This window comes from Rousettus aegyptiacus, unplaced genomic scaffold (assembly GCF_014176215.1).
Source record: "Rousettus aegyptiacus isolate mRouAeg1 unplaced genomic scaffold, mRouAeg1.p scaffold_m13_p_1, whole genome shotgun sequence".
Taxonomy (NCBI): Eukaryota; Metazoa; Chordata; class Mammalia; order Chiroptera; family Pteropodidae; genus Rousettus; species Rousettus aegyptiacus.
In genome coordinates this window covers 146,993,652-147,018,735 of record NW_023416284.1, presented here as the reverse complement: position 1 = coordinate 147,018,735, position 25,084 = coordinate 146,993,652, and the positions used below count along the sequence as shown (strand labels likewise).

Genomic DNA, 25,084 nt, shown 5'->3' with positions numbered 1-25,084 from the left:
TTATACAATGCTAATCATATCGTCAATAAAAATCTTGTACAGATATATTTTTATATTTATTTATAATTTATGTTTTCATATTCTGTTTAAATTCACCTGATTCTTTAAAAATAAGTTCATAGCGTAGAAGAACACAATATAAATATTTCTGTGTAATATCCACTAACTTCAAGGATAGATTTTATTACAACTATTAAGGAGGTTTTGTTTCTTCATTGGATAACCACTTGTTTGCACTCAAAAGAATCACAATTTACATTTATTTTAACATATTTGTGATAAATTATTTTTAAGTATAATGCTTTATTATCAAACCAGTTGATTTTTTAATAATAAATGTCCATATTTTTAAACAATGCTACTTGTTATTATTTTGCTTGTCACCATTTATACAAGCGAACAGAACATTACAAAGCTTGATATTGTTTTCCAAACTTTGCAGTAAATGGCTATAATAGTCTAATGAAAGTGTTTCAGTTACCATAATCTCCAGTTTTAATTTTTAACAATTATTCATCTTTAATCACAGTTTACATCTCAAATCCATATTGATTTATCATTTCAGGAAGAAATTTTTAGAAACAAATTCTTTTCAAGCCAAAATAATCTATTGTGTGCTTTCTTTAGTGTTATGTTTTTTGTTACTTTTCAAAGTAAGGATACTGCTCTTGGTCTTTATCTGGGACATTTAGATTTTTACAATACTTGGTATAAAAACTTTTAGATTAAGGATGTCAATGGTGGCCAATGAAATTCCGTTTTCTTCTTCCCAAATAAATCTTAATAAACTGATATTGAGGACAGGACAATGAAAATTATAAATATATTTACAGTTTAACCTTATTGCTATTTAAGAATTAGTGTAGAATCTTGCTCACCCTGTAATGATTATCATCTGAATGGAACCTAGGCTACATTGTCAAAGTACAGATAAAGGTTTAAAATTTTAATATGCTTTTTGCATATCTTCAAAGTATTCCAAATTATTTTATAGAATAAAATATTTTCTTATGAATTGTATAGTTTTTCCATTATATATGGAAAACATAAATGAAACAAAGTGTGTATTATATAAGTTACATTTTATTAAAGTAAGTTCAATTTTAAGGTTTTCAAATTTTACATATGTTTGTAGGAGAACCTTTTGAAAAGCTCCTAATGCCTTAAACATAGTCATCTGAGAATAGCTGGGCATTCTTACTGTTTTAAGCAGTAAAGTAGATTTGACACCCTTTTAAAACCATTCTGACTTTTTTATGTAATGACATGACTGACCTTAACTTTTCCCCATGTCCTTGGTTTATAGGATCTCCAGCTCAGAGAATACATCTCCTGGGTCTCTGCAGTTTTTCTGACATACACAAGATGTGATCCACAGCATCTTCCATTTAAATGACCCTTCATTTGGGCAATCAAATTGAATGGTAATTATTTTAGACTTATTAGGAACACAGCATCTCTTATCCAAGCATATTCCACAAAAAGTCGGTTTATAACTCTGAGTGCTTGAACATCCAGAAAAGATGAATTTTTCAGCTTTGAAGAGTTGGAAAGTAGGTTGGCATGTTTTTCCTTTGGGGATCTAAAAAGATACATATCATCAAGAAGTCATTCTTTAAATTTGATTATAATAGTTTAGAAAAATGATACTAAGTAGAAAATCTTAAACACACAGAAATAAGTCATTTCCAGAACATTAATAATTGTTATTTAGTAACTTCAAGCACTCTTCTTTTCCACCTTGAAAATCCCCTCACCAAGGTCTATTCTTGCTCCATCATTTCTAGGGCCCACTCCCCACTGATTTGTGTTGTCCTTTACTTTGTTCCGCAAAAAAATGAATTATTTTTAATTTCAAAGGTCATGTCTTATTAAATGTTTATTTACATATGAAATAGCAAATTTTCTTGTACAGCTCAGACGGTTTTGAGAAGATGGATAAATGAATAAGTATATCAATCTCTTAAAAATTGAGTTAACTTCTAATATGATAGAGAATAACTTGGAGATGAGAAGGGTTTTGCAGCATTTCTAAAAATTACTCTGAGACAGTCACCCTGTGTAATTCTAGAAATAGGACCAGCTCTAGTTACACCAAACAGTCTTAAGAGTAAGTATTTTATCATCATCCTTTGGCAAGTTTACTACCTAAGCATTTTGGAAGTGGTGTGGTTCCCCTCCAAGATGATGATATATAACTAAGATCAGGACTTCTCTGATGTCCATGTCTGTTCTCATAATTATGTTAATACCAACAATTTTTGTCCATTGCTTTGATTCTACTACATAAAATTAGTATAGAAAAAAGAAATTAGAATCTGAAAAGGATCTACTCTTAAAACACAGTATAGATGGTGGAGTACCACAACAATTCAGACTGATCAAGACCCATACTACTAAGCTGATAGAGTATCTAGAATCAACAGGTTAACATTACCTTTGTGCTTGGTAAATTTTCCCCACAAAGTGCAGTTAGAGTAATATCTGCTTTCCTCTGAGATAGTTTGACTTTAATTGTTATCATGAGGTGATTTTATTTTCATAAGAACCGAACACTATTCATCATTCCAAAACATGCAAACTTTTCAGGAGTCTCTTGAATTATAATGAAGTTTAATTAAACTTTACCTTTACCGTCTTTGATATGTTACTGTCACAAGGCTGAATATAACACAGTCTTTTCTCTTTTCTCATTTGACAGTTGCTATTTTCATTGGTTACCCTATTAGATATTCCCATCCCACATGTTCTGGAGCAGGGAGTCCACTTTGTTGCTTGCACAAGACATTTTCTTTTCCAAATAAGTGGAAGATTCCTATAAGCTAAAATAAAGGGGGAAAGTACAGGTGTATATATATAGATGTACTCATGTAGATAGATTATTTTAAAGCTAATAATTAATAGAACTGAACCTTTATGTAATTCAGGGGGAAAAAAAATATCTAATTCATCATTCTCTCTTTTTCCTACTCCGCAAATTACCTTTCAGTCAAGTGTTAGAGTTCAATTTCTTAGGAGGAATAAAAATATATTATCTTTAAAAAACTGAATAGATGTACCCATTTGGTCCTTTCTGCTTAGCCCATCCTCTGAGTACTAAACTTAAGCTTATGTTCTGATGGATACTTGCCTTTTCTCTGGTTCTTGCCTCATGCTTGGTATTATTTCCCACAGACATTAAAATAAACATCAGTAGGATTAGGGAATTCAGGATATCAATCAGAATGATGTGGTTGTAATGTTAAATTTCTTGATATATTAAAATCTAAAATACAAAATTTATACTTGAGGATTAGGTAATCAATGAGGCCAGTTATTTTCCTTCAGTTGTTTTAATCTAGTCTTTTAGAAAATTATGTTACAATAAACTAAATAATCATTTACTAAATCATGGCAAATGTGTAATCTATTTTATTCATTCAGCTTAATTGTTACATTCTCTATGGTAGCAGGCCCATATTTCCTCCATTGGCTAGCCATTTCAAATCATTTATAGAAAGACATAGGGAATGAATGGATAAGTAGATCTATGGATGGGTGGGTAAGTGGGTGGGTGGATGGGGCCCTCTCCACTGCCTGCTGCTTAGGAAAAACGAGGGAGGAGAAGGGACTGAATAATGAGAATACAAAGAAAATACAAAGAGGGTATAATTCTTCTATCTCCTTGGGAGCTTGTTCTGCTTAGGAATGAAGCAGGAGGCCCTTGGCTCATTTTAAACAAACTACATATTGGTTTATTGTCTCAAAGTGTTTCCTTAAGTTTAATGCTAAAAAGGATGCTTTTGGAATAAGGTTGTGATGTGAGTTTGCAGTTGAACATTGCAAAATTCTGGCTACGTAACTTCAAAATGTCATTTTAAAACTTTAAAAAGACCCCCCAAAATGCCTTCTTGATAAGAAATATCAGTCTTTGATGTGCTATCTTGAGTAAAATTATATTTTGATACTGCTTTCAGCATTATTACAGTAGGATCTTGCAATTGCACGTAGAACTGAAGGAGAGAAAGCAGAAACATGAAGATACCTGGAAGGTAGACAACAGTTTAAAGATCTCAATGCAGGAAGCAGATTAAAAGCCTGGCACACATCTGCAATAAATAAAAGTAGGTTAGATTATCGTATTACCAATAACCCAACTTAAAGTTAAGCCAAGAGCTGCAGTTCAGGAATTCGCTTAACATTCATTAAAAAGCAAGAGAATTAGAAGAGATTTTTAAAGTAAAAGTTTAGTGGTTGGTGAGCAGTGAGAAAATCATGGGGGCATTATATCATTGCATGCTTCATACTGACCAAGCAAAAGCTAGATTCCAACCATAAATCTTCTGGAATTAACTATGTAAATTACTATAGACATAAAGAAGTGTGTGTTTGTCATTGTGCTTAATTTTAAAAGCTGAATTCCTGTTTGGGCCCATAAATATGGTTTCACAGTTAAGCAGAGGAGAGACGTTAGACTTAACATATACTTCTTTGAAACATCCAGGCCTAACTCTCAAGTACCAGAGAGCACTGAGAGATTTTCTTGTTTTTTGTAGCAAAGCACTAACCACTAAGAATGACAATCAGATACATCTAACCAGGTTCCAAGTGAATCCACTGAAACTCCTCTAACTCCACAAACGAGACCAACTTGAACTTGATCCAAAGGACTTTGCTTGTGGCAAACTTCTGCTCTAAGTTAGTCTCTCTTTCACCAGGGAGGTGCACACATGGGTTATAACAACTTAATATTGAGTGTCTCAGATCTAATGCAGAAAATTGACTCTTCTGTACATGCTGAAGAAAGAACAATTTGGCTTATAATTTTGGATGTTTAAGGTATTAGTGTCATGCTGTTAACTGAAAAACTGCATATGGTAAATGCAAATTCATTACGACTTGTTAATTTTTTTCAAAAAAACTGGCATAATTGGAATCCATACAGACGTTCCTTTCTTTCATAGAGTTAGTTTTTAAATATCTAAAACTCATTTCTCTGACTATAGTTGCTTATATTAAATATTCACAGAATATAGGTGAACTTAAGAGTTTTTAGCATATATAAATATTCTGAATTTCCATGGCACTTTTCATTCACTAAGCTCTAAATTTAAAGAAAAAAAAAGGCATTCTTGATTTCTGGATGGAAACACAAATGTGAATAATAACCAGATGTCAGTTTTGCCCCTTTTGAGTCCTTCCTCATTTGTGCTTTATTTGCTGGCATGTTTTGAAACTTCTGTCCTCAAAATATCCTGGTACTGAAATAAGATGTTTAGACCATAATAAAAGGTTTATGAATATTCTGACCCTAAATGGCCAGGTGCTCAAGATGAAAAAGAATCTCACTACTTGTTCCCAACTCTATACGTACCTGGGTAACCTATTTAAGAATGCCTCTGTGTGTGTGTGTATTAGAGAGAGGTTGATAATTAAAGGATAATTTTATATCGGTAGTTTTCTATTTTTAGAAATAATATTTACAAATTCAAAACATGTCTTCAAATATTTTTAATCAGTAAGGTTCCATTTCTACTTTTATCATATAGAAAAGTTGCCTTTGAAAACTTTTGGAACTGGATGGTTCACACTTCTTCCCATAATGTAACAATACAAATAAAAGTTATTCCAGAATACAGATGAACAATATTTGGTTGATTTTCCTGAGAAGAGGTTGAGTGGGAATAAGAAGAGGTAGTAAGACTTTAAAAGAGTTTTCCTGACCTAGTAGAGCTTTTTAAAACCAAAATATTTTACTGGAAAAATCTAAAACGTTATAGTTTCCTTTTCAGATACTTAGAATAGACCTGCCTGAGGCAAAGACCTAGTAAAACAGCACACTCAAACTAAATTTCACACTGACCACCAATCAGAAAGTACTTACTGAGTACCTGTGGTACATAAATGCAACATGAAGTAAAACCACAAAAAAGTCACACATGAAAAATAGTTCTGCTTAAAAGCACCTGGCATTGTTTTGTAGGTTGTTGAGAGTTGTTGCTCTAACAGTCCCAGGCCACAGTTGGCTTGATCAGACTTCTTTCCACCTTTAGCTCCAGAGCAGTGACTGTCAGCCAGCTTCGGTATGAACAGAGGTGTGCATCCAATGGCCCCACTCACACAGAGGCAGCTAAACAGGGGATGGGGCTGAAACACTTGGCCATTATGATAATGTACCCTGTTCAACTCACATCCCACAGCTACAAGATCTGAAAGGAAAAAGGAGCAAAATTGCCAAAAAAAAAAAAAAAAAAAGCCATAACCAATAGTCTAGACCTCCAGTTATAAACCATAGAAGAAATTGCCATCTCCTTTACAAAGTTCTCAATTTCTTAGTCCCCACCTGAAATGTCCATCTGTAAAAGGTGAAAATGAGACATTTTCATTGTATTGTAGGCTGTCATCCCCAAATCATCACTTCCAGTATTAAAACCCAAGGACAGGTCCAGTTCCAGAGTAAAATTAATAAAGCACTATGAGTACAGTAGTGAAATAGATAATGATTGTAAATCTGAAAGGTGGCTGGTGGCTGGTGAGATTTCCCTAGATGTCCAACAATAGGCTAGGATATTTTCTTAGGAATTTATGATATGTGAATGGCAGAAAAAATTATAATGTTTAACTGCAGTGCTGTACGGTAACTGATTTTTTGTTGAGAACTGGAGGAAATTTTCACTTCTGAGGGACATTCTTAACATGGATCAGCAGTTCTCAAAATGTGGCCCGTGGACCCCTTGGCAGTGCCTGAGGTCCTTTCAGAGACTCTGCAAAGTCAAGACTAAGATGTGACACTTTTTTTCACTGTATTGATATTTGCACTGATGGTGGAAAAGCAAGGTTGGCTAAAACTGCCGTTGGCACCTTAATATGAATCAAACTGTACAAGTTAATCACTATATTTGTCCTTGCTGTGCACTTGTACACAAGTGTACTTTTTAAAGCAAAACAAAACAAAAAATCCTTGATGACAGTAAAAATTACTAATTTTATTACATTTTAGCCATCAAATACATGGGTTTTTTAAAAATATTCTTTGTGACCAATAGGAAGTGTACATAGAACATCACTGTAGTTATTGTATAAGAGTTATCTTGAGGAAAAGAAAAGCACTTATTCTATTGTTTGAATTGTGGGCCGAGCTAACCCCTCTTTTAATGAGAATTTCACCTGAAGAAATGACTGACAGAAATGACTGACAGACTTGGGTATTTAGTGTACATTTTCTTGAAAGTCAACTAAGTGAACCTGTCACCTCAAGAAAAACAACTGGCAATATTTGTTGCCATGATAGAATTCAAGCTTTCAAGAAAAAATTAGAATTTTGAGAAACTTGTATTCACCTCCGAGATCTATAGAGCTACCCAGTATGTAGACTTTTCTGATGAGATTGGCATTAATGTAATTTTTAAAAAATATTTTAAGTGTATCAACATTTGAAACATCCACATAACCCATTTTTATAAACTGATATTTTCTGAATGACCAAAGCATAGTATTACAAAATTAGGCATGAGTAAAGACCCATTACAAGTGGGTCTTGAATAGACCAATGTATTTTAATATCACAGAGTTTAACACTGATGTGGTTCATTAATATGGTTTTAGATTCCACGGTGCAAATAATTTTTAAGAAACTAACCATTTCTCAAATTTTAATTTAATATCAAAAAAGAATATCCACAATTATCTGAAAAGTCTGTTAAATTATTCCTTTATTTTCCAACAATGTATCTATGAGTCTGGATTCTCTTTGTATATTTCAACCAAAACAACATATAGCAGCAGATCAAAAGCAGAAACAGATGTGAGAATATAGCTATCTTTTGGTAAGCTAGACATTATATTTGCAAAACTGTAAAACCATTCCACGCTTCTCACTAAATTTTCCTTTGTTTTGGAAAATAATTTTTCATAGATATATTTATTAATTTGCAATGGGTTTGTCATTTTTTAATGAATTAGCAAATATTTTCAAATTTCTAGTTCATTAAATATGTACAGTCACATAAACATTTATTTCTAAGACTCATGTCTTCAGACCAAAAAATTTAAAAACCATATATCTATGTCATTGATTAGCAAATTTTCTGTAAAGGGCCAAAGAGTAAACATTTTAGCCTTTACAGATCATTCGGTCCCTGTCACCACCACTGGATTCTGCAATCGTAAAAACAGTGGTAAACTCTATGTAACAATGTGGGTCTGGCTGTGTTCCAATAAAACGTTATTTATAAAATCAGGATGCAAGCCATGATTGACCCCTGAGCCACAGTTTGTGACTCATTATAGATCATCCCCACCCCCGTCCTCATGGCTATGCTCTGTTAAAATACTCCTCATAGTATGTGAAATTATTTGTGCAAAGGTCTGTCTGACACAACAAACTTTCACTCTGAGGACAGAGCCTCTATTTCTTCCCACCCCATTATGTCCCGAGCCACTGGTCACTAAGTGTTTGTTAGGTTAATAAAATAACTTGACTAGCACTGTTCGGGAAAAAGGGGTGTCCTGAATGCCGGAGTTTGATAGGTCCTGTTTCCCCTGAGTTTCCATAAATAGTTATTAATATCTTCGAGAGTCTACAGTATGTCAGATATTATAGTACGTGTTTTGGGTTTTGTGTCATTATTTTCATTTGATCCCCGTAGCAACTCTATGAGATAGGAAGTACATACGATGTAAATGAGGCACAGAGAGGTTAAAAAACATGATTAAAGTCACTCAGCAGATAGAGCCCAGAATTTGAACCAAGAGCCTACATTCTTAACCAATATAATAAAACAGTGCTGACAGGATCATCAGGCTACCAAACTTGAAAGGCTCTATCCATGCAGCCCAACTGCAAAGATGTGCTCTCATTCCATACTCACAACCAAACTTCTAGAAGTAATTTGCCTTCCCACATTGACTTTTCTACAGAGTGACTAAACTGCCCAGCTAACATGGGTATTTCTCTTCCTTTATAAATTTTGTTTTTTAATCCTAAGTAGATCAGTATCCTCAATTTTTATCAAAGTGTTTTAGGTTTAAATGGTCTCCATCAGACTCTATAGCTAAGATCCGTAAAGCTGAGGGTCTGGTTGTAATCTGGGGTGCTCCTACCCTTCTTTTTATAAATCTGCTTCAGTATAAAGTACAGTTTCTTGATGGCTAGTTGGGAAGGCTGAGGTTAAGGCCATATATCTGAATACTAGATATACATCTTTACATTAAAGCAAGATTATTTTTTAGTTACAGAAAAGGCTGAATTCAGATTGATTTTGACAATATTAACAAAAGCTCTTACTTTATGGCACTTTAAGAAGTCAGACTATTTACTAGTTACAGGTAATTTTCCTATTTTTATTAAAAGCAGCTACCTAAGAACTGCAAGATCGTGTCTATGCAATAAAAATAACAGGTTTCTGAACTTATATAAATATCTGCTAATTTCCCATGGTTCGTAATATGACAAAGCCAGTGCCATTTCAATCTAATATGAAAACTGAACTCACCTCATATTTAGCCAAAATAAGCTGATTATTCCAAGTTAACAGTGGCAGAAAAAAAAAAAGTCATGTCTAGACTCGACCTTTTCTAGCAGGTCTAGAAAAAGACACTTACATGCACATACTCCCGTCTCGTACCTAGGCTTGTCTGCTGAGTAGTCACAATACAGCCCTTTGTGTGGGTCGCAGAGGTCGGCTTCATTGCAGATGTCCCCTGGTTGCTTGGCACAGATTTTACAGCATCCACAGCCATCCCTCACCAAGCTCACTCCAGGAGGGCAGCTGGGCTTCTGAGGGCATTTACAGGGCCAATGACAAAACTGCTTACGATGAGGCACTTCTGATACTTCTCCAGGCCTTCCTTCAGTGCCCTGTGCCCTGCAGCAGAACTTCATTTGATAATAAAGGTGATGTTAGAAATGATTTCTCAAACTAATTTCAGAGGTTTGATAGAAATAGAAGATTTCCCCCAAATTGGTAGAACACAGTGTGGTGAGTTAAATAATAATATCTATCGGTATTGGAGACAGTCATTCTCTCCTTAAACTTTTCTTCACTCAGCTCCTAACATGTCACTCTTTCTCATTCCTTTCTCACTGATGACTCCTTCTCAATCTCCTTTGCTGGTTTCTTCTCATACTCTTTACTTCTAAACATCGGTGCCCCTGTGGTTAAGACCTCTGAAGTATCTTCCCTCACTGTTTCGCGTATCTACCACCCAGACCTCTCTTCTGATCTCAGACGCACACTGCCTACTTAACGGATCTCCACTTACATATTTGACAGGCGTAGCAACTTTAACACGACCAAAAATAAACAGCCAATTTTACCCTTCAATCTACACTTCCATACACATCCTCATTTGAACGAATGCCAATTTTAATTTTTTCAAAATACCTTGGAGTCAAGTCATTCTTCGCTCTTCTCTCATATTTTATATCCAATACTATCAGTAAATCCTCTTGGTTATATCTTCAAAATATACCTATTCTAATTATTTCTTACCCCCACTGCTACCATAGCTATCCAAGCCACCATTATTTTTTCACTTGAATGTCTTAAAGATTCTCCTCAAAAAGCTTCTACACAGCAAAAAAAAAAAAAAAAGTAAGAGTAGCTAACATAATGGGAGAAAATATTTGCCAATTATATAATAAGGGGTTAGTATCCAAAATATATCTGGAATTCATACAAGTCAATTGCAAAAAAATATATAATAAACCAATTCAAAAATGGGCAAAAGACTCTGAAAGATGTTTCTACAAAGAGGACATACCAAAGACCAACAGGGGTGAGAAAAGGTGATCAACATCACTAATCATCAGGGAATTGCAAATCAAAACCACAAGATATCGTCTCATACCTGTTAGGATGACTTTTACTAAAAAAAAAATAATAATAAATAAATAAATATCAGAGAAAAGACAACCCTGGTACATTGTTGATGAGAATGTAAATTGTTGCAGTTATGGAAAACAATATGGACATTCCTCAATAAACTAAAAATAGAACTACCACATGATCCAGTGATTCTACTTCTAGATATTTATTCAAAGGAATTGAAGTCAGAATCTCGAAGAGGTACCTGTATTCCCATGTTTGTTGCAGCATTAGCCAAGATATGTAAACAACTTAAGTGTCCATCCATGGATGAACAGATAAAAAATAATGTGATGTATACATACAAGGCAGTACTTATTCAGCCTTAAAAGAGAAGGAAATCCTACCATTTGCATCATTATCTATGGACTAGGAGGATATTATCTAAGCGAAATAAGGCACACATAGAAAGACAAATACTGTACAATCTCAATCATATGTGGAATTTAAAGTAGTCAAACTCAAGCAGGGAGTAAAATGGCAGTTGTCAGCTCCTGAGTATATAGAGGAAATGGGGAGATGATGGTCAAAGGGTGCAAAGTTTCAGTTATGCAAGATAAATAAGTTCTGGAGATCTGCTACACAGCATAGTGCCTGTAGCTAACAATACAGTATTGTAAACTCAACATTTTGTAAGAGAGCAGGAGCCACTTCTTGCTCATAAGGGGTGGCTTCCCATTTCAATGGAAAACCCAAACTATCCTCCAAGCCACTGCGGCATCAGGTCCCCATGTCCCTATCTTCCTTTGCTCACTACCACTCACCCCAAGACTTGCTTCACTCCAGCCACACTGGCCTCCTTGTTCTTTGTATGCTCTTTCCCAGATATCTTCATGGCTCACTCTTTCACTTTGTTTAGGTCTGTATTCAAATTTATCAGTGAGGCCCTTCTTGACCACCCTTTATGAAATAGCACCGTGGTTCTTTCCGCATAGACCTTCTTATTGCCTACTTTATTACCAATATATTTTACTTGTTTATTTTGTGAGTCATTCATCAAGAATGTGAGCTTCATCAAGACTGCCTACTGGATGCCTTTGTCTAATGTCTGTCTTATTTTCTATAATAAATGTTTACTGAATGAAAGAAAATGGTACTGTTTATATGCCAAGAACCTTATGTTTTCATCGTTTAATCTTCACAACAACAGTATGGAGTAGTTATTATCCCATGTGATAAGTACAATAATAGTCCCCTCAAAGATGTCCTAATCCAAGAAGAAAGGATTAAATAAGAATCAACTGCCTTGAGGGTGGGGGCCAGGGAAAGACCTAGAGACTCCACAAACATGAGCCTAGCTGAGAGGCCACCTACCCTGGCAAGGAGTCCCTGGTAACCACCGCTGTGCAAAACTGAGAAGTAGGCACTCACTATTTCCAGCCTCACTATTTCTACTCCCTTCTCCGCTTCTGTGTTTTCTATTTCCCTGTTCTTGGCTCTCCTTACACCAGACCCTCCCAGTTCTACCTCTGTCTTTCAATATACTTTCTCAATCTCCTTTTCAGGCTCCTGCTACCCTGAATTTGACTTAGATTTAAGCTTATTGGAATTTCATGGCCTTAACGTATTGCTTTTCTCACTCTGCACATTGTCTTTTGATATCTTATCCACCCCTTGCCTTCAATTTCCATCCTACACAAGCTTCAAAACTAAATCTCCATTTAGGACTTCTCCACTGAGCTCTAGACCCAAACAGTTGACTGCCTACTGGATGTCTTCACTAGAATATCCTATAGGAAAAGCTCACATCCAAAACTCACCATCCCCTCCCCCACCCCCAGACAACTTCTCCCAATTTTAGAGTAAGGAAGCTAGGATTCATCCACGTCATCATCCTCTCCCTCACCTAATCCTGCATATTGACTAATCCTGCATATTGTCCTCATATCCCTAGAACTAGTTGCTCTTCCCCCATTTTCATTGCTACTAAGTACTATTGCAATAGGTTTTGAACTGGTCTTCCTCTCTCAAGAATGACTTCTCAGATAAGTCTACCACATCACTGCTGCAGGGAGCTCTTTAAAAAACATCTCTGCCTTTACTACTCTCCTTAAAGTCTATTGGTTATTACATACTATCTGTGGTATACAGTCCAAACTTCTGTACATGGTATCTAAAGCACTGGCTGTGCTGGTTCATGCCTTCTTCTCTTGCCTTAGCTCTCAAGCACTCTTCTCTGATGTTTTGCAGTTTACTAGACTCACCAGATCGATTTTCTCCTGCATGCTTTTCTTTATATTGCTCCCTCTTTACTGAAATGCCCACTCCCAAAACTGCCCACCTGAGGACACCTGTTTATCTTTCCTATCTTAAAGCATTTCTATATAATCTCCGAGTTGACAAGGTAACAGTATTGAAAACCAATGATAAAGAGACCTGAGAAAAGGAAAGTGTTATATACAAAAGAATAACAATAAGAATGAGATCTGATTTCTCACCAAAGAAAGAGACCAAGAGGTCCTTCTTTAGGATAAATAAACTGTGGTACAGCCAGACAGTGGAACATTATTCGGTGCTAAAAAGAAATGAGCTATTAAGCCATAAAAAAAAATAATGCACATTACTAAGCAAAAGAAGCCAATCTGAAATTTCTACAGATTGTAGGATTCCAAGCATATGACATTCTGGAAAGGTAACATCACAAGCGAACCCTAATATAAACTATGAACTCTGGGTAATAATGTAGGTTCATCAACTGTCACAAATGTACCACTCTGGTGGGGAATGTTGATGATGGAGGAAGCTATGCATGTGTAGAGGAAAGGGGTACATGGGAACTCTCTGCACCTTCCTTTCAAATTTGCTGTAATTTAACATTTTTAAAAAAAGAAGAAGACGAAGAGGAGGAAAAGTAAAACAAGATGCTCGAGACAATGCTGAAAGGGAAAACAACAACAACAACAATACTATGTCCAGTGAAACTATCTTTCAAAAATGAAGGTAAAATTATAGACATTTCCAGATAAATAAAAACTGAAAGTGTCGCTAGCATACCTGTCTCACAAGAAATTCTAAAAAAAAAAAAAAAAAAAAATTTAGTCTGAAGGGAAATTACAATAGACAATAATTTAGAAATATAGAAAAAATAAGGAGTTCTATAAAGGGCAAATATGTGACTAAATATAAAGAATTTATATTTTAAAATCTTAAATTTTAAAATCTTAAATTTCTGTCTGTATAACAATTTTCTATCCTGTATTTTCTAAGATACGTCTTTTACCAACCACCCCATTAAACAGTTAACTTACTGGCACCTCTGTGTTTTCTACATCACAGGAAGATTTCAAAAACTCTGTCTTCTGTGCAAGCAATTACCTCCACCATGTAAATAAATCCACAAATAAATCGCCCTGTTTTAATCTTATTTAAAAATACTAAGGCAATGAATTATTCATATTAAATTAAACTTCCTTTCGGTCCATTGCAGAAATATTTCAGTCTCCATAAACTGATTTTCATGAAAACAGAGAAACACATGGGCCGAGAAAAGACAAAATCATAGGATGTTTTTGAAATATAAATGTTTGTTCCAAAGTGCTTCTTTTAAAAAAGAACAGGCTTAACCGAAAGAAGTTACCACAATCATTTTTTCCAATGGCTCTTTGCACATTTTGCACACGACTGTGGAAAGTTGAGTCCCGGCCTGGAGCCTACGTGAACAGGCACTGTTTACTTCACGCCCTGCAGGGCTGCCGCTTTCCAAGTACGTGCTGCGTGTCATACCCCAATTTATATCTATATAATTAAAGTTTGGGAGCTGTTCAAAAGTCAGATTCCGCACTATTACCTGAATGGCAGAAATGTTTTCCAGTTCTTTCCTGAAGCTAAATAAACTGAAACAGAACTTTATTTGGAGAGGAAAATGGCTCCCTATTTCTCATGAAGGAATGTCACAGGAATTCAGTCTCCTCTTCCCCCACCGTCTTCTCTATTTTTGTCCTACAGAAATAGGAGCTGCTGCAGTCTCCTGAAGGGAAGGAGTAAGGAGAGAGAACTTACCCGTGGCAGAGCAGCAAGGAGAAGAGCGGCAAGGAGGAGTGCCTGCATGTTCCCAGGGCCCCGCAGCACACCCAGAGATGGGAGGCCAGTGTGCTCAGCGCCCGCCACACAAAGCTCCCCTCTGTCTCCTCAGCAGAAGAACTCACACCTCCACCTCCCACGCCACTGACTTGGTGCTCACCGTCTCGGACTCTGCTTTCCCTTTCACACATCTGTTTCAATCCCCTGCTTCCTTTCATGGACTCCTCATATTTACCTTTGCGGTGTGGAGTGTGGGGTGAGGGTGTGAACACTTTCCTCCCGGGACTGAGAAGGGTAGATCAAGCCCAACTTCTCTTTAAGGAGCTGTTCCAACCTGTTCCTAAAGATCGGATGGAGCCTGCCCTTGGCAAAATGGTGAGGTTAGATGCCTGCCCCTCCCTCAGCCTGTGGTTCTGTGTTTGCCCTACCCCAGGCCCCGCCTGTGCTGCTTTATTCTCTCGCTTAGCCCTCAAGCACAAAGTACTGGCCTGGTCTCTGCCCACTGCACCCCAGCCACATCCTGCTCCAAATTGTCCCTTCACAGAAGCAACAGGTTTCCAAAGGCCTGCCCTGACTTCCCAGCTTCTGATACTCTCTGACACCCCCATGCTCTGTGCTTACCTCTGTTACAGCACATTTTTTCACACCAAGTGGTTTATGGTTGGTAAAATTTAGATGGAACAGGAAACATGGGGGAGAGGGGAAGGTGGGAAGAAGGGGACAGACACACCTACAGTACCTGGACTGACAGAAAGTGGCCACGGTCTCATGCATGACAGCTAAGAGTAAAGTTAACCCCAGTCTTTAGAGGGTTAAGATAAAAGAATTATGCTGCTGGCAATCATTCATTTAACAAATCAAGATTTTTTTAAAAAAAACTCATTATGGATTTGTTCCCCTTCTCCTTCTAATTCTCACCTCCCTGGCATGTGTGGGCCCCCACCTCCTCCTGTGCCCCACCGTGTGTGACCTTTGCTTATTCTACCTTCTCAGCCTTGGTCTTTGTTCATGTATCTTGACATGCACCTGTGATGGAACTTTGTCTTCTTGTGGATCCAGTGTCTGGTCCACCTGCCCACCCTGCTCTGAGGGCCTATTTCTATTCCCTTTGACCTGTTCCCTATCCTACCTTTTCCTGTTACCTCACCTCTCCTGGACTCACTGCACAACTTTGTTTCCATTCAAGGCCATCACAGCTGTATAATGAGACAGCGAGTAAAGCTCGCTTGGCCTGTGCTGAGGGTCTGGGGGAAACTGGGCTCTCTGCCAGTGACAGGGCATCTGGCGGCCTGGAGAGCCAGGGAATCCACAAAATGTGCAAACAAACTCTATGCAACTTACTAAGTAGTCAATTAACGTTATGGTGTCAACTCCTTGTCCCGCCTCCCTAAAATATAGACAAACTCAAGAACAGTCTAGTGGAAGAAAATGTGTTTGTTTTGGTCCAATCTAACCAAGTGGTTTAACACCATTCAATCTTTATGTTCCCAGCTTGGGTGATTCAGGCACGGTACTGACCATGAGGATGAATCGTTTCATGTTATCTAGTTAGTCCATCAAAAGCAAAAGAGTCTCACCCCAAGACTAGTGTACCTGTTAACTACATCCCTCTTGCCCCACCTCTCCCTGTCCTGAATGCGACACTGCACACATCTGTGCAGTGTTTGAACTTAGGGGATTCATGCTCCTCCCAATTGCTCTCTGTGAGATGCTGGCAACAACAGCCATTTTTCAGAAATGGCTTCTCTCCCTCTGCAATCTCTCTGCCACGTGGCAGGGGAAGGAGTCATACTCACCATCCTTGCCTTGTGGTAGGAAAGGAACATCTTAGTTGGGAACTAATCCGAAAGCCTCTTCTAGTGTACAGAATTGTTGGGCTCCGAGTAACTCACTGTCCTGCACGTTTAGACATCTCCAGCCACGGGTGTGCTCCTGTTTGACCATTACAAGCCTACTATGGATGGACAAAGTGAACATGATATTTTTAGAGGTTAGGGCTGCCATCTTCGACTTTAGACAGGAAGAGCCACCAGGGTGCATCCTGTCCTAAGCGCTTCCCTCTGTTGCCTCATTTAACAGAACACTAATCTCTCTAGGAGCTCATTTCCCAAGTGTTCAGCTTATGATGTACATTCAAATAGACATGGCACTGAGCATGACTAATATTTGCGTCATGTTTTATGGTTTACAAGGGAGTTTCACATATGTTATCTTTTTTTAATTTCACAGCTCAGTGAGATAGGCAAAAGTAGTATCACCATCCTCATTTCATAGATTGAAAAATTAGAGTTAAGTGATTGAGCTCGGTCAATAAAACACACTTAATCCCTGTCCTCTAGAGCTATGTAATCTGCTGGGAAAGAAAACATTAAACAAAGACACCAAGTATCTATAATTAAAAATTGAATAAAGGCTAATAATAAAGACAAGGAACTGTGAGAATAACAGGTAAGAGCCAATTTAGATTAGGGAGCAGAGAGGACATCTGTGAGAGGAAGTGACACTTAAGAGTTGAGAGATGATGCCAGCTGATGAGCTAGGGAAGACTGCTGGTCCAGTGCTCTTTCCCCTGACAAAATGCGCACCTCTGATGGCGACAAGCTCCATCTGCAGAAAGCGCATTCCACTGCCCTTCTCGTAAGATTCCTGAAATCATTCTATCGGGAACATCATCACAGCTGGAATGTTCCCTTCTTCTGGGTGGGTTGGGCATTTGGGGCAGACAGAGATTAGAACCCACACCTTCTGTCAATGCACTTAGCACAGGATGAGTTTTCCCTTCCTCATCCCCTCCTCTTTCCCTCGCTAGTTGACTGATTAGATGGAGCTATTGTTAGCCCCGAAAAGAGGCAGACATCGTTGGTGCAGTGATGCACCGAGGTGTGCTATGGGGAGGGTCGGTATGTGCATCACTGAGACTAGAGCTATAGTAATAACAGCAGTTAGCAGTTAATAACTGCTATGGTGCCTCATCATATGGCGCTGAGTGCTGTACGTGTATTGACTCATTGAAATCTCATAGCAACACTCCCAGATAGGTACTGTTATTACCATCTTTGTCTTACTAATGAGGGAACTGACGCAAGACCACATAGCTAGCAAGAAGGAGAACCAAGATTTCAAGCATTTAGTTCCCTTTCTGTGCTGCCTCTCTATAAACGGCATAGGATGGTTTAGTGAGATACTAATTTGCACTGCATTTTTAACATTTCTCTTCCTCCTGCTCCCCTCTCCATTTTTAAGAAGTTAGTGAGGCCTTTTACATTTCCATCCTCCAAGCAGAAAAAGGAAGCTGCTCGAATGCTTTATCTTGTCTTTCAGGGAAGATTGATCTCACTGAAGAGGTGATACTGGGAGAGGAGTGAGGGGAGTGAATTTGAGGCAGCCGAGAAGAGGAGGAAGCGAGTGAAGCCTTGGACTGGGTGAAGACCGAACACTTGGGTCATCCCCATGGCAGCGGCGAAGCCCAGAGGGACTCAGTGTGCCATGGGGCTCCCGGGAGACTGACCCAGTGTTAAGGTTCCACAGAGGCAAGTTTCCGAGGTACTCTGCAGGTGCAAAGCCTTTCGCGCCTGCGCAGAAGCAGACCATGCAGGGAGAGGGGCAGAAAGCTCGGAGAGTGAATACCAGAGGATGGGCCTTTTTCTAGGCACCAGCAAGGCCTCCTGGGTTGCTGTTCCATCTCATTTGGTGGTGGTGGCAGTATTGTGAGGAATGCACCAATGATAGCTTAGAATAAACTTATCTCTAGATAGAGATGGGGAAGGGTGATTCAGAGCCAGGTCTCATTTTAATTGTAACTTTAAAAATTAATTAAATTTTTTATTTTAATTAGAAGGAATGGATATTTCCTATGCTCCTGAATTTGTGGTCATATTCATATTTGCTACAGAAGACCATAAGTCTCACTGAATTGCCATTCTCCTTTAGTGTATACTCTCTCTTGAAAATTCACAGGCCTCAGAACCAAAACCAGTGGTAGGGACCTCTGTCTCATCAACTCTGCCTCTCTGTCCGCTCCCAGCAGGGCCTACAACAGATCTCTGATAATTCAGGGGTTCTTCCAGCCTGGTGGCTACCGCAGGCCCAACAGTGCTGAAGGATATTCACAGGGCAGGTGTTCAATAAAAACTTGTTGGTTATTTCAAAAGACTCCTTTAAAATCACCCTATAACTACATTTCCATCTTCCAAGCAGAAAAAGGAAGCTGTTCGAACGCTTTATCTTGCCTTTTAGGGAAGATAATTTTGCATACATTTATCCATTGCATCCTTTTGTGCCTATTTTCTTTTATTAATTATTGTAATTCTCACTTACCTTTTTCATATATATATATATACACATATATATATCTTCTGTTAAATGAGTGTTGTATATGTGTGTGTGTGTGTGTGTGTGTGTATTCGTTAAATGCATCTCCAATTTTTTTACAAACCTCTAGCCTCAAGATCTCGACACGATTTTCATGATACAGGCATGAGAGAATAGGTGTATCTTCTCTTCTTCCTCCACTAACCTACATAAATCTAGTTTACTCACACTTGTGCATTCTCTGAGATGGTGCACTGTGCAAGCTAAGACGGCATTGATGCCTCCACTTCAGAAAGAGGGTCATAAGACTTGCCAGGTTCTGCTTGGTCTCGCGTTCAGCTTTTAGTGAACCAGGTCCAAGTACGAGCAACTCCTGACAACCTCAAACACCCGGCCCTGCCATCTGCATGGGCCTCATGGCAGAGTCTCCTTGAAAAGAAACAGGTGCCCTCATTCCCAGGGCATCAAAAATTCAGGCTGTGGCCCAAGGTAAGCAAGGCCAAATACCTCGGAGGGATCTAATTCACTTTGTCACTTGACCTTGTTAGTCTGGTTTGCAGGGGGAGCCCTGCGTGGGAAAGAAGGCCAAGTTAATCAGATGCAGGCATTTAGAACAGCCACATAAGAAGTAAGAAAAGAGAGAAGAGGAGGATGAAGTATTTTCCTTATTTCCAAATGTGAGTGGAGCTCGTTTTTCAGGGAAGGAAAAGCATGCATAATGTGGTATGTCATTCTTGAATCATAAACCACTGAGATGGACAGGCAGGCCCCTTGGCAGGATGACAAGTATGCTGGACTTGGAGCCAGAGGAAACCAGTTCACATCCAAGCTCGCTGACCTTGGACAGTCTCCTCCGGGTCTTCCCACCTCCAGGCTTCTTAACCCTCCAGTCCACCTTTGACACTGCTGCCACATTTACCTTCCTTAAACACAGATCTGACCATGTCAGTCTCCTACTCGAAATCCCTATTTCACGCCCCCTTGCATACGGAATAAAATCCAGCTCCTGGGCAGCATGGCGGAAGGCCCTCTGTGTTGCAGCGGCCTCCCCTGGAACCCCTTCCCTCCTCATGCCTCTGCTCCAGCAGCACGGAACTGCTGTGCTGTGAGCTCTTCCAGCCTCTTGCCTTAGCTTATGCTGTCCTACCAGGAGAACCCTGGCAGAACCCTCCACATGGGTGACTTTCCCCTGGGAAGCCTTCCTAACCAGCACCGCAGCAAAGTTCCTCTAGCCCTTTGTGCACCACCACTGGGCCTTGCAAAAAAAAAAAAAACAAAAACAAAAAACATGTACTGTGATCATGTGTTTCTATGGAGGACTGCCAAATTTAGCTAATAAAAATAATGATAATAATAATGATAGGATGCCCAGTTAAATTTTTTAGTGTATATGAGACATACTCGGATTAAACAATTATGCATTGTTAACCTGAAACTCAGATTTAGCTGGGCATATGTTTATCTGGATTTTCGCTACTGAACTGAATCTGGTGAAAGTGGAGACTGATGAGTCTTTACTATCCACGAAATGACTGGCAGGTCCTTGATAATTTTTATTTACTTTGCGTGATTGGCGCTCGGAGTTTCTAGCCTTAAAATTATTCATTGTACAGACAAATGAATAAACGTTTCACTCACTTTTTCTTTGCCTTTCAACATTAGATCTACTCTGGGAGACCTAGGTGTTGTCCACGTACAATCTAGATTGCAATTTCTGATTTTCCAGAGTTAACCCGCAATTAACACTGACAGACTCTAGATGGAGCAATGGGCTCACGCACCAGCTTTCCGGTTCCCGGGGTGCGAGCCCTCGCAGAAGCAAGAAGACGCAGTTCTGCGGCAGGACCCTGCGTTATCGATTGTGTCGCTGCCGCAGAGGTAGGAGGAGCCCGCCGCCATCTCGCCAAGTCTCCTGCAGCGTCCCGAAGGTCCCTTCAAGATGCTTACCCTTTCTCTGAAGTCCCTCGATGTACGAAGAAAGCTCTCTGTTGCACGCATCATTTCATTCACAGGAAGCCCGGACCTTTCAACAGTCAGAATCATTTTTATTTCGCATTGTCATTGTGAACAGCAGCGTCATAAAATCGCTGCTGTAGTTCTTAAGGCCACCTGCTTTTTCAATCAACATCTATTTAGAAATATTACTGAGTGTAATTAAAAGGCAATAAAATCGTGTGTGGGGGGGGAGTGTGAGAATGTTCATTGCCCAATTATAAAACAATCTTATATAAATAGATGAAAATACTTTGAACGTAAAATAATTTCATTATACTGATTTAACCACGGCTACATTTCCAGTCAGCACTGAAACCAGAAATCTGCACATTCTAACTGAAAATAGATGCCCTGGAACAGAACCGTGGGTGGGGCCTCCATGTGATTCATGGGTGGCATTCCTCCTTTATGGCCAGTAGAGGGCGATAATCCATTCAGACAAAAAGGGAAATCACACAAAAGATACAGATATACAGCAAGCATTTTATTGTGACCGGGAACTTAAAATGTATATTCGCTCCCCAATCCTTTTATGTGGCCAATATCTTTTCTTTGAACTAGCGTGCCGTTTTGTCCCCTTTCTTTGCAAACCACACATGTAATAATACATCCTCTATGTTGTCTCATTGAGTTTCCTTAGTGAAAGAAGACTTTAAAGACAGTGCAAAGCATCTAGATTTGAGAATTCTTCTAGATACTGTACTGATTGATAACCATCGAATATAATTTAACACTTTTTAAAGCCACTTTCTTTCACTGAGCCTTTCTCAAGCATGAAGCTTTATTTTCATTGGTGACACATTCCGTTTTCTTTGTGTACTCACGTATCACTGGTTTTAATAACATGTGGTCAAATCATGTAATTCCAAGAATATAATCAAATGAAATGGATAGTTAGGAAAGGAGCAAACAATACACTGTGGTCCTACTTAACAGTTGGACCTGTCATTCCAGCCACCAGCCCTCAGTTGGCTACGGACATCAGTGTCCAGGCTTGGGTGGCTATAACAGAAATACCATAACCTGAGTGGCTTATAAACAGCAAAAAATTATTTCTCACGGTTCTGTAGAATGAAAGTGTGAGATCGAGGTCATGGTCAGGTTCTAACGAGGGCCCACTTCCTCGTTCAAAGACAGTCTTTCGGCTGTACTCTCAAGTGGTAAAACGTGTGAGAACACTCTCTGGAGTCCCTACTACCATCACATTGGGGGCTAGGATTTCAACATATGAATTTCGAGGGAATATAAACATTCAGTCAATTACAGCCAATATATTTCACAAAGTAAATGAGGAATTAGTTAAACCGGCCAATCAGTTACCTGGAGGTCTAATTAAGAGAGTTTCTACTTGGATTCAGAAAAGTAAGAATCATTTTTAAAAAGCTCAAATAAATATATATATACTAATCTACCACTTAGCCAAATCCACAGGCGATGGAATGGAATCAATTGCAGGATCACACGCCATTCTAACTTTGACCTGGCTGAAGAAAATGGAGCTCCCTCTCATGCCCAGTGGAGCTGTCAGTTGATGAGGCTCATCCACAAAGTACTCCCCACAGTGAGTCGCATATCAAAACTTCAGAGAGTGGAAAGCAACTCTTCAGTCCCAGCTGCTGGCAGGCCCTTTGTGCCCTGTCCCAGTCATACAGACACTGCCTTCACCAGCTCCTCGGATTTGATTTCCGAACTTGGTACATCCAAATGCAGCAAGTAATAATTTTCATTTTGAAACTTGGATACAAGAGAAATAGCATATACTTTTGGAATTCTTTAAATCAAGTTAAATGTGACTCCAAGTCCCCCTTCCACTGAGTTCACTGGCAATTGAATCATAATCCTTATTGAGTACTTGCTCAATCCTGGTTTGTGTCAGGAACCTGGGTTCCTACAGCCCACAGGCCACATTGTCCCAGACTTCACGGTCCCTTCAGGTCTGGAGACTCTGGTATTTCTGTACCACTCTTGGGGCATGAGAATCGTTGGAGAGCTGGAGGATTCTGCACCTGGAGTTCATCTCTCTGCTAGGGTCACAATGCCCTGCTGTCTCCTCAGCACACAGCCAGGGAATGGTGAGCAGCATGCACTCTCACAAGATTTGCCCAGCCATGGAGGGAAACTCTCCCTCACCACCTACCTGCCTCTACAAGAGGCACTTATTTCCCCTCCCACTCCAGGAGAGAATTCACTGTGAACAGTGACAGAGGGAAACCCTTTCAGACAGGTTCACCACCCCCTCAGAACCAAGGGGTGGCAGAAATGGTTTGGGATTGGCACTGCATGGAAATAAATGCTGTTCTAATGGAGACAAGGTCATACTAAAGATTCAAAGCAGCTTTGGTCAAGAATGTTCTGTCTTTTCTGGACAGTTATAAAAAGAGGAGGGATGGAAGCATCCCCACCATGGAGATCATGGGGTCTCTGCTGTTGAGCTCCTGAAGCATTTCCACATCTAAATATTTCATTTTGTTAATCAACATTTCCACTTTGTACATTCTTTTAGCCCCACCTCTAATTAAGCAAGAACAACAAATGACCCTCCAGCCCAAGAAATTTCTATTATAGTTGTATACTTCTTCTACTATAGAAAAGAAATAACTCAGGTTTATGTGATGTAAATTTTCGCTTTGAGAAAACGAATATGGAATCAAGTCAGAAAGTAATCAACGGAAGCACAGCGGTGGGGAAAGAAAACTGGAACTCACAGCTCTTGGGGGTCTGAGGGCACTCCAGGTCTGCAAGCCACTTCCCTTGGGGAGCTCATTACTTCAGAAGACAGTCCCTGCCGTTGCTGGAAACCTCTGCAACAGCATTGTCCAGTAGAATGTTCTGCAATGATGGAAAAAATCCAAAACTGAGAGCTATGTTATGCTTGCTATTAAGTGCTTCAAATATGGCTAGTGCAGCTAAGAAGTGAATTTTGAATTTTAATTTTAATTAATTTAATTTAAATTTACATAGTTGTATGTGACTAGGGGCTGCCATGTCAGACAGCATGACTATGTAGTCATTTTCTCTTTTAATCTATGATTTATACCTCGCCCCCTTCCACGAAGGCTCTAAGATGGCTTACCAAAAAGTCACGCTCGGCATGAAATAGGAAAGTTAAAAAGAATTTAAGGATTAAAAAAATAAAAAGAAGAAAACTGTTCTGTAAAAAAGACCAGAGAAGATGTTCCCAGACACATGGAGTGAGTTAGTCACTGCCTCTGAAAATTAAATTTATTTCTAAATTGCCGGAGAGTAAGGCAAAAATGAAAAGTCACACAGGAGGCAAGGTTGAAATCTGTAGTGAACAATTGTTTGAATGCCAGGAACCCTTATTTTCTGGAAACAGTTGCCCTGCTCCTAAAGCCCCAGCTCTCACTCATCTTATCTACTTAGTTATGACGGAGCCACCCAGAGTGACCCTATCTCTGGCACTTAACCCAACCTGGCCAGTCACAGTTGTTTCCTTGAGAGACTGGGCTCGGCACTCAGGAAAGTGTGATCTCTCCCTGGGCTGATGGAAAGCAGGTGTGAAACAGGGTCTGTGAAACTGAAGGACAGAGGACAATGGTGGGGATGCTTCCATCCCTCCTCTTTTTATAACTGCACAGATACAGGGGAACAGTGTGGCGAGAGTTATGGGTACAGGCTACCAGTCTATACCTGCTCTTACTTACTAGCTATGTGACATGGGCCACAGCCCTAGGTTCTCCAGGCCTCCTCCTCTGTAGAATGGGAGTGATTTCAGATTTCATAGACTTGTTGTAAAAAAATAAATGCAAGGACATAGTAAGTACACCACAGATATTGCTATTAATTATAACAATATCAAGGGGCAGAATCCGAACAGCATTCAGGTAACTGGATTTGTGTCATTGCCAAAGTTGTGACAATTATCAGTCCTTGGGCTCCACTAGACATAC

The 25,084-nt window shown here is 39.1% G+C and overlaps 1 protein-coding gene across 3 annotated transcripts; it reads right to left on the bottom strand.

Annotated features, from left to right (window-relative positions):
* Window positions 1–101: 101 nt before the first annotated feature.
* CCN6 (cellular communication network factor 6) lies at window positions 102–21,195 on the bottom strand. 3 transcript variants are annotated; one of them, XR_004950913.1, is made up of 6 exons: window positions 21,126–21,195; window positions 9,583–9,856; window positions 5,946–6,188; window positions 4,025–4,088; window positions 2,629–2,822; window positions 102–1,582 (listed from the first exon to the last, which is right to left on the bottom strand). XR_004950913.1 is itself a non-coding variant. In XM_036221027.1 (5 exons), exons 1-5 carry the CDS (start codon window positions 14,892–14,894, stop codon window positions 1,301–1,303), a joined length of 1,041 nt encoding a protein of 346 aa, XP_036076920.1. In that variant the 5' UTR covers window positions 14,895–15,224; the 3' UTR covers window positions 1,251–1,300. The 3 variants fall into 3 exon arrangements, 2 of the variants coding, with proteins under 2 accessions (XP_036076920.1, XP_036076923.1); XM_036221027.1 differs by lacking the exons at window positions 4,025–4,088; window positions 21,126–21,195 and adding an exon at window positions 14,847–15,224 and having other exon boundaries at window positions 1,251–1,582; XM_036221030.1 differs by lacking the exon at window positions 102–1,582 and having other exon boundaries at window positions 1,874–2,822.
* Window positions 21,196–25,084: the final 3,889 nt, after the last annotated feature.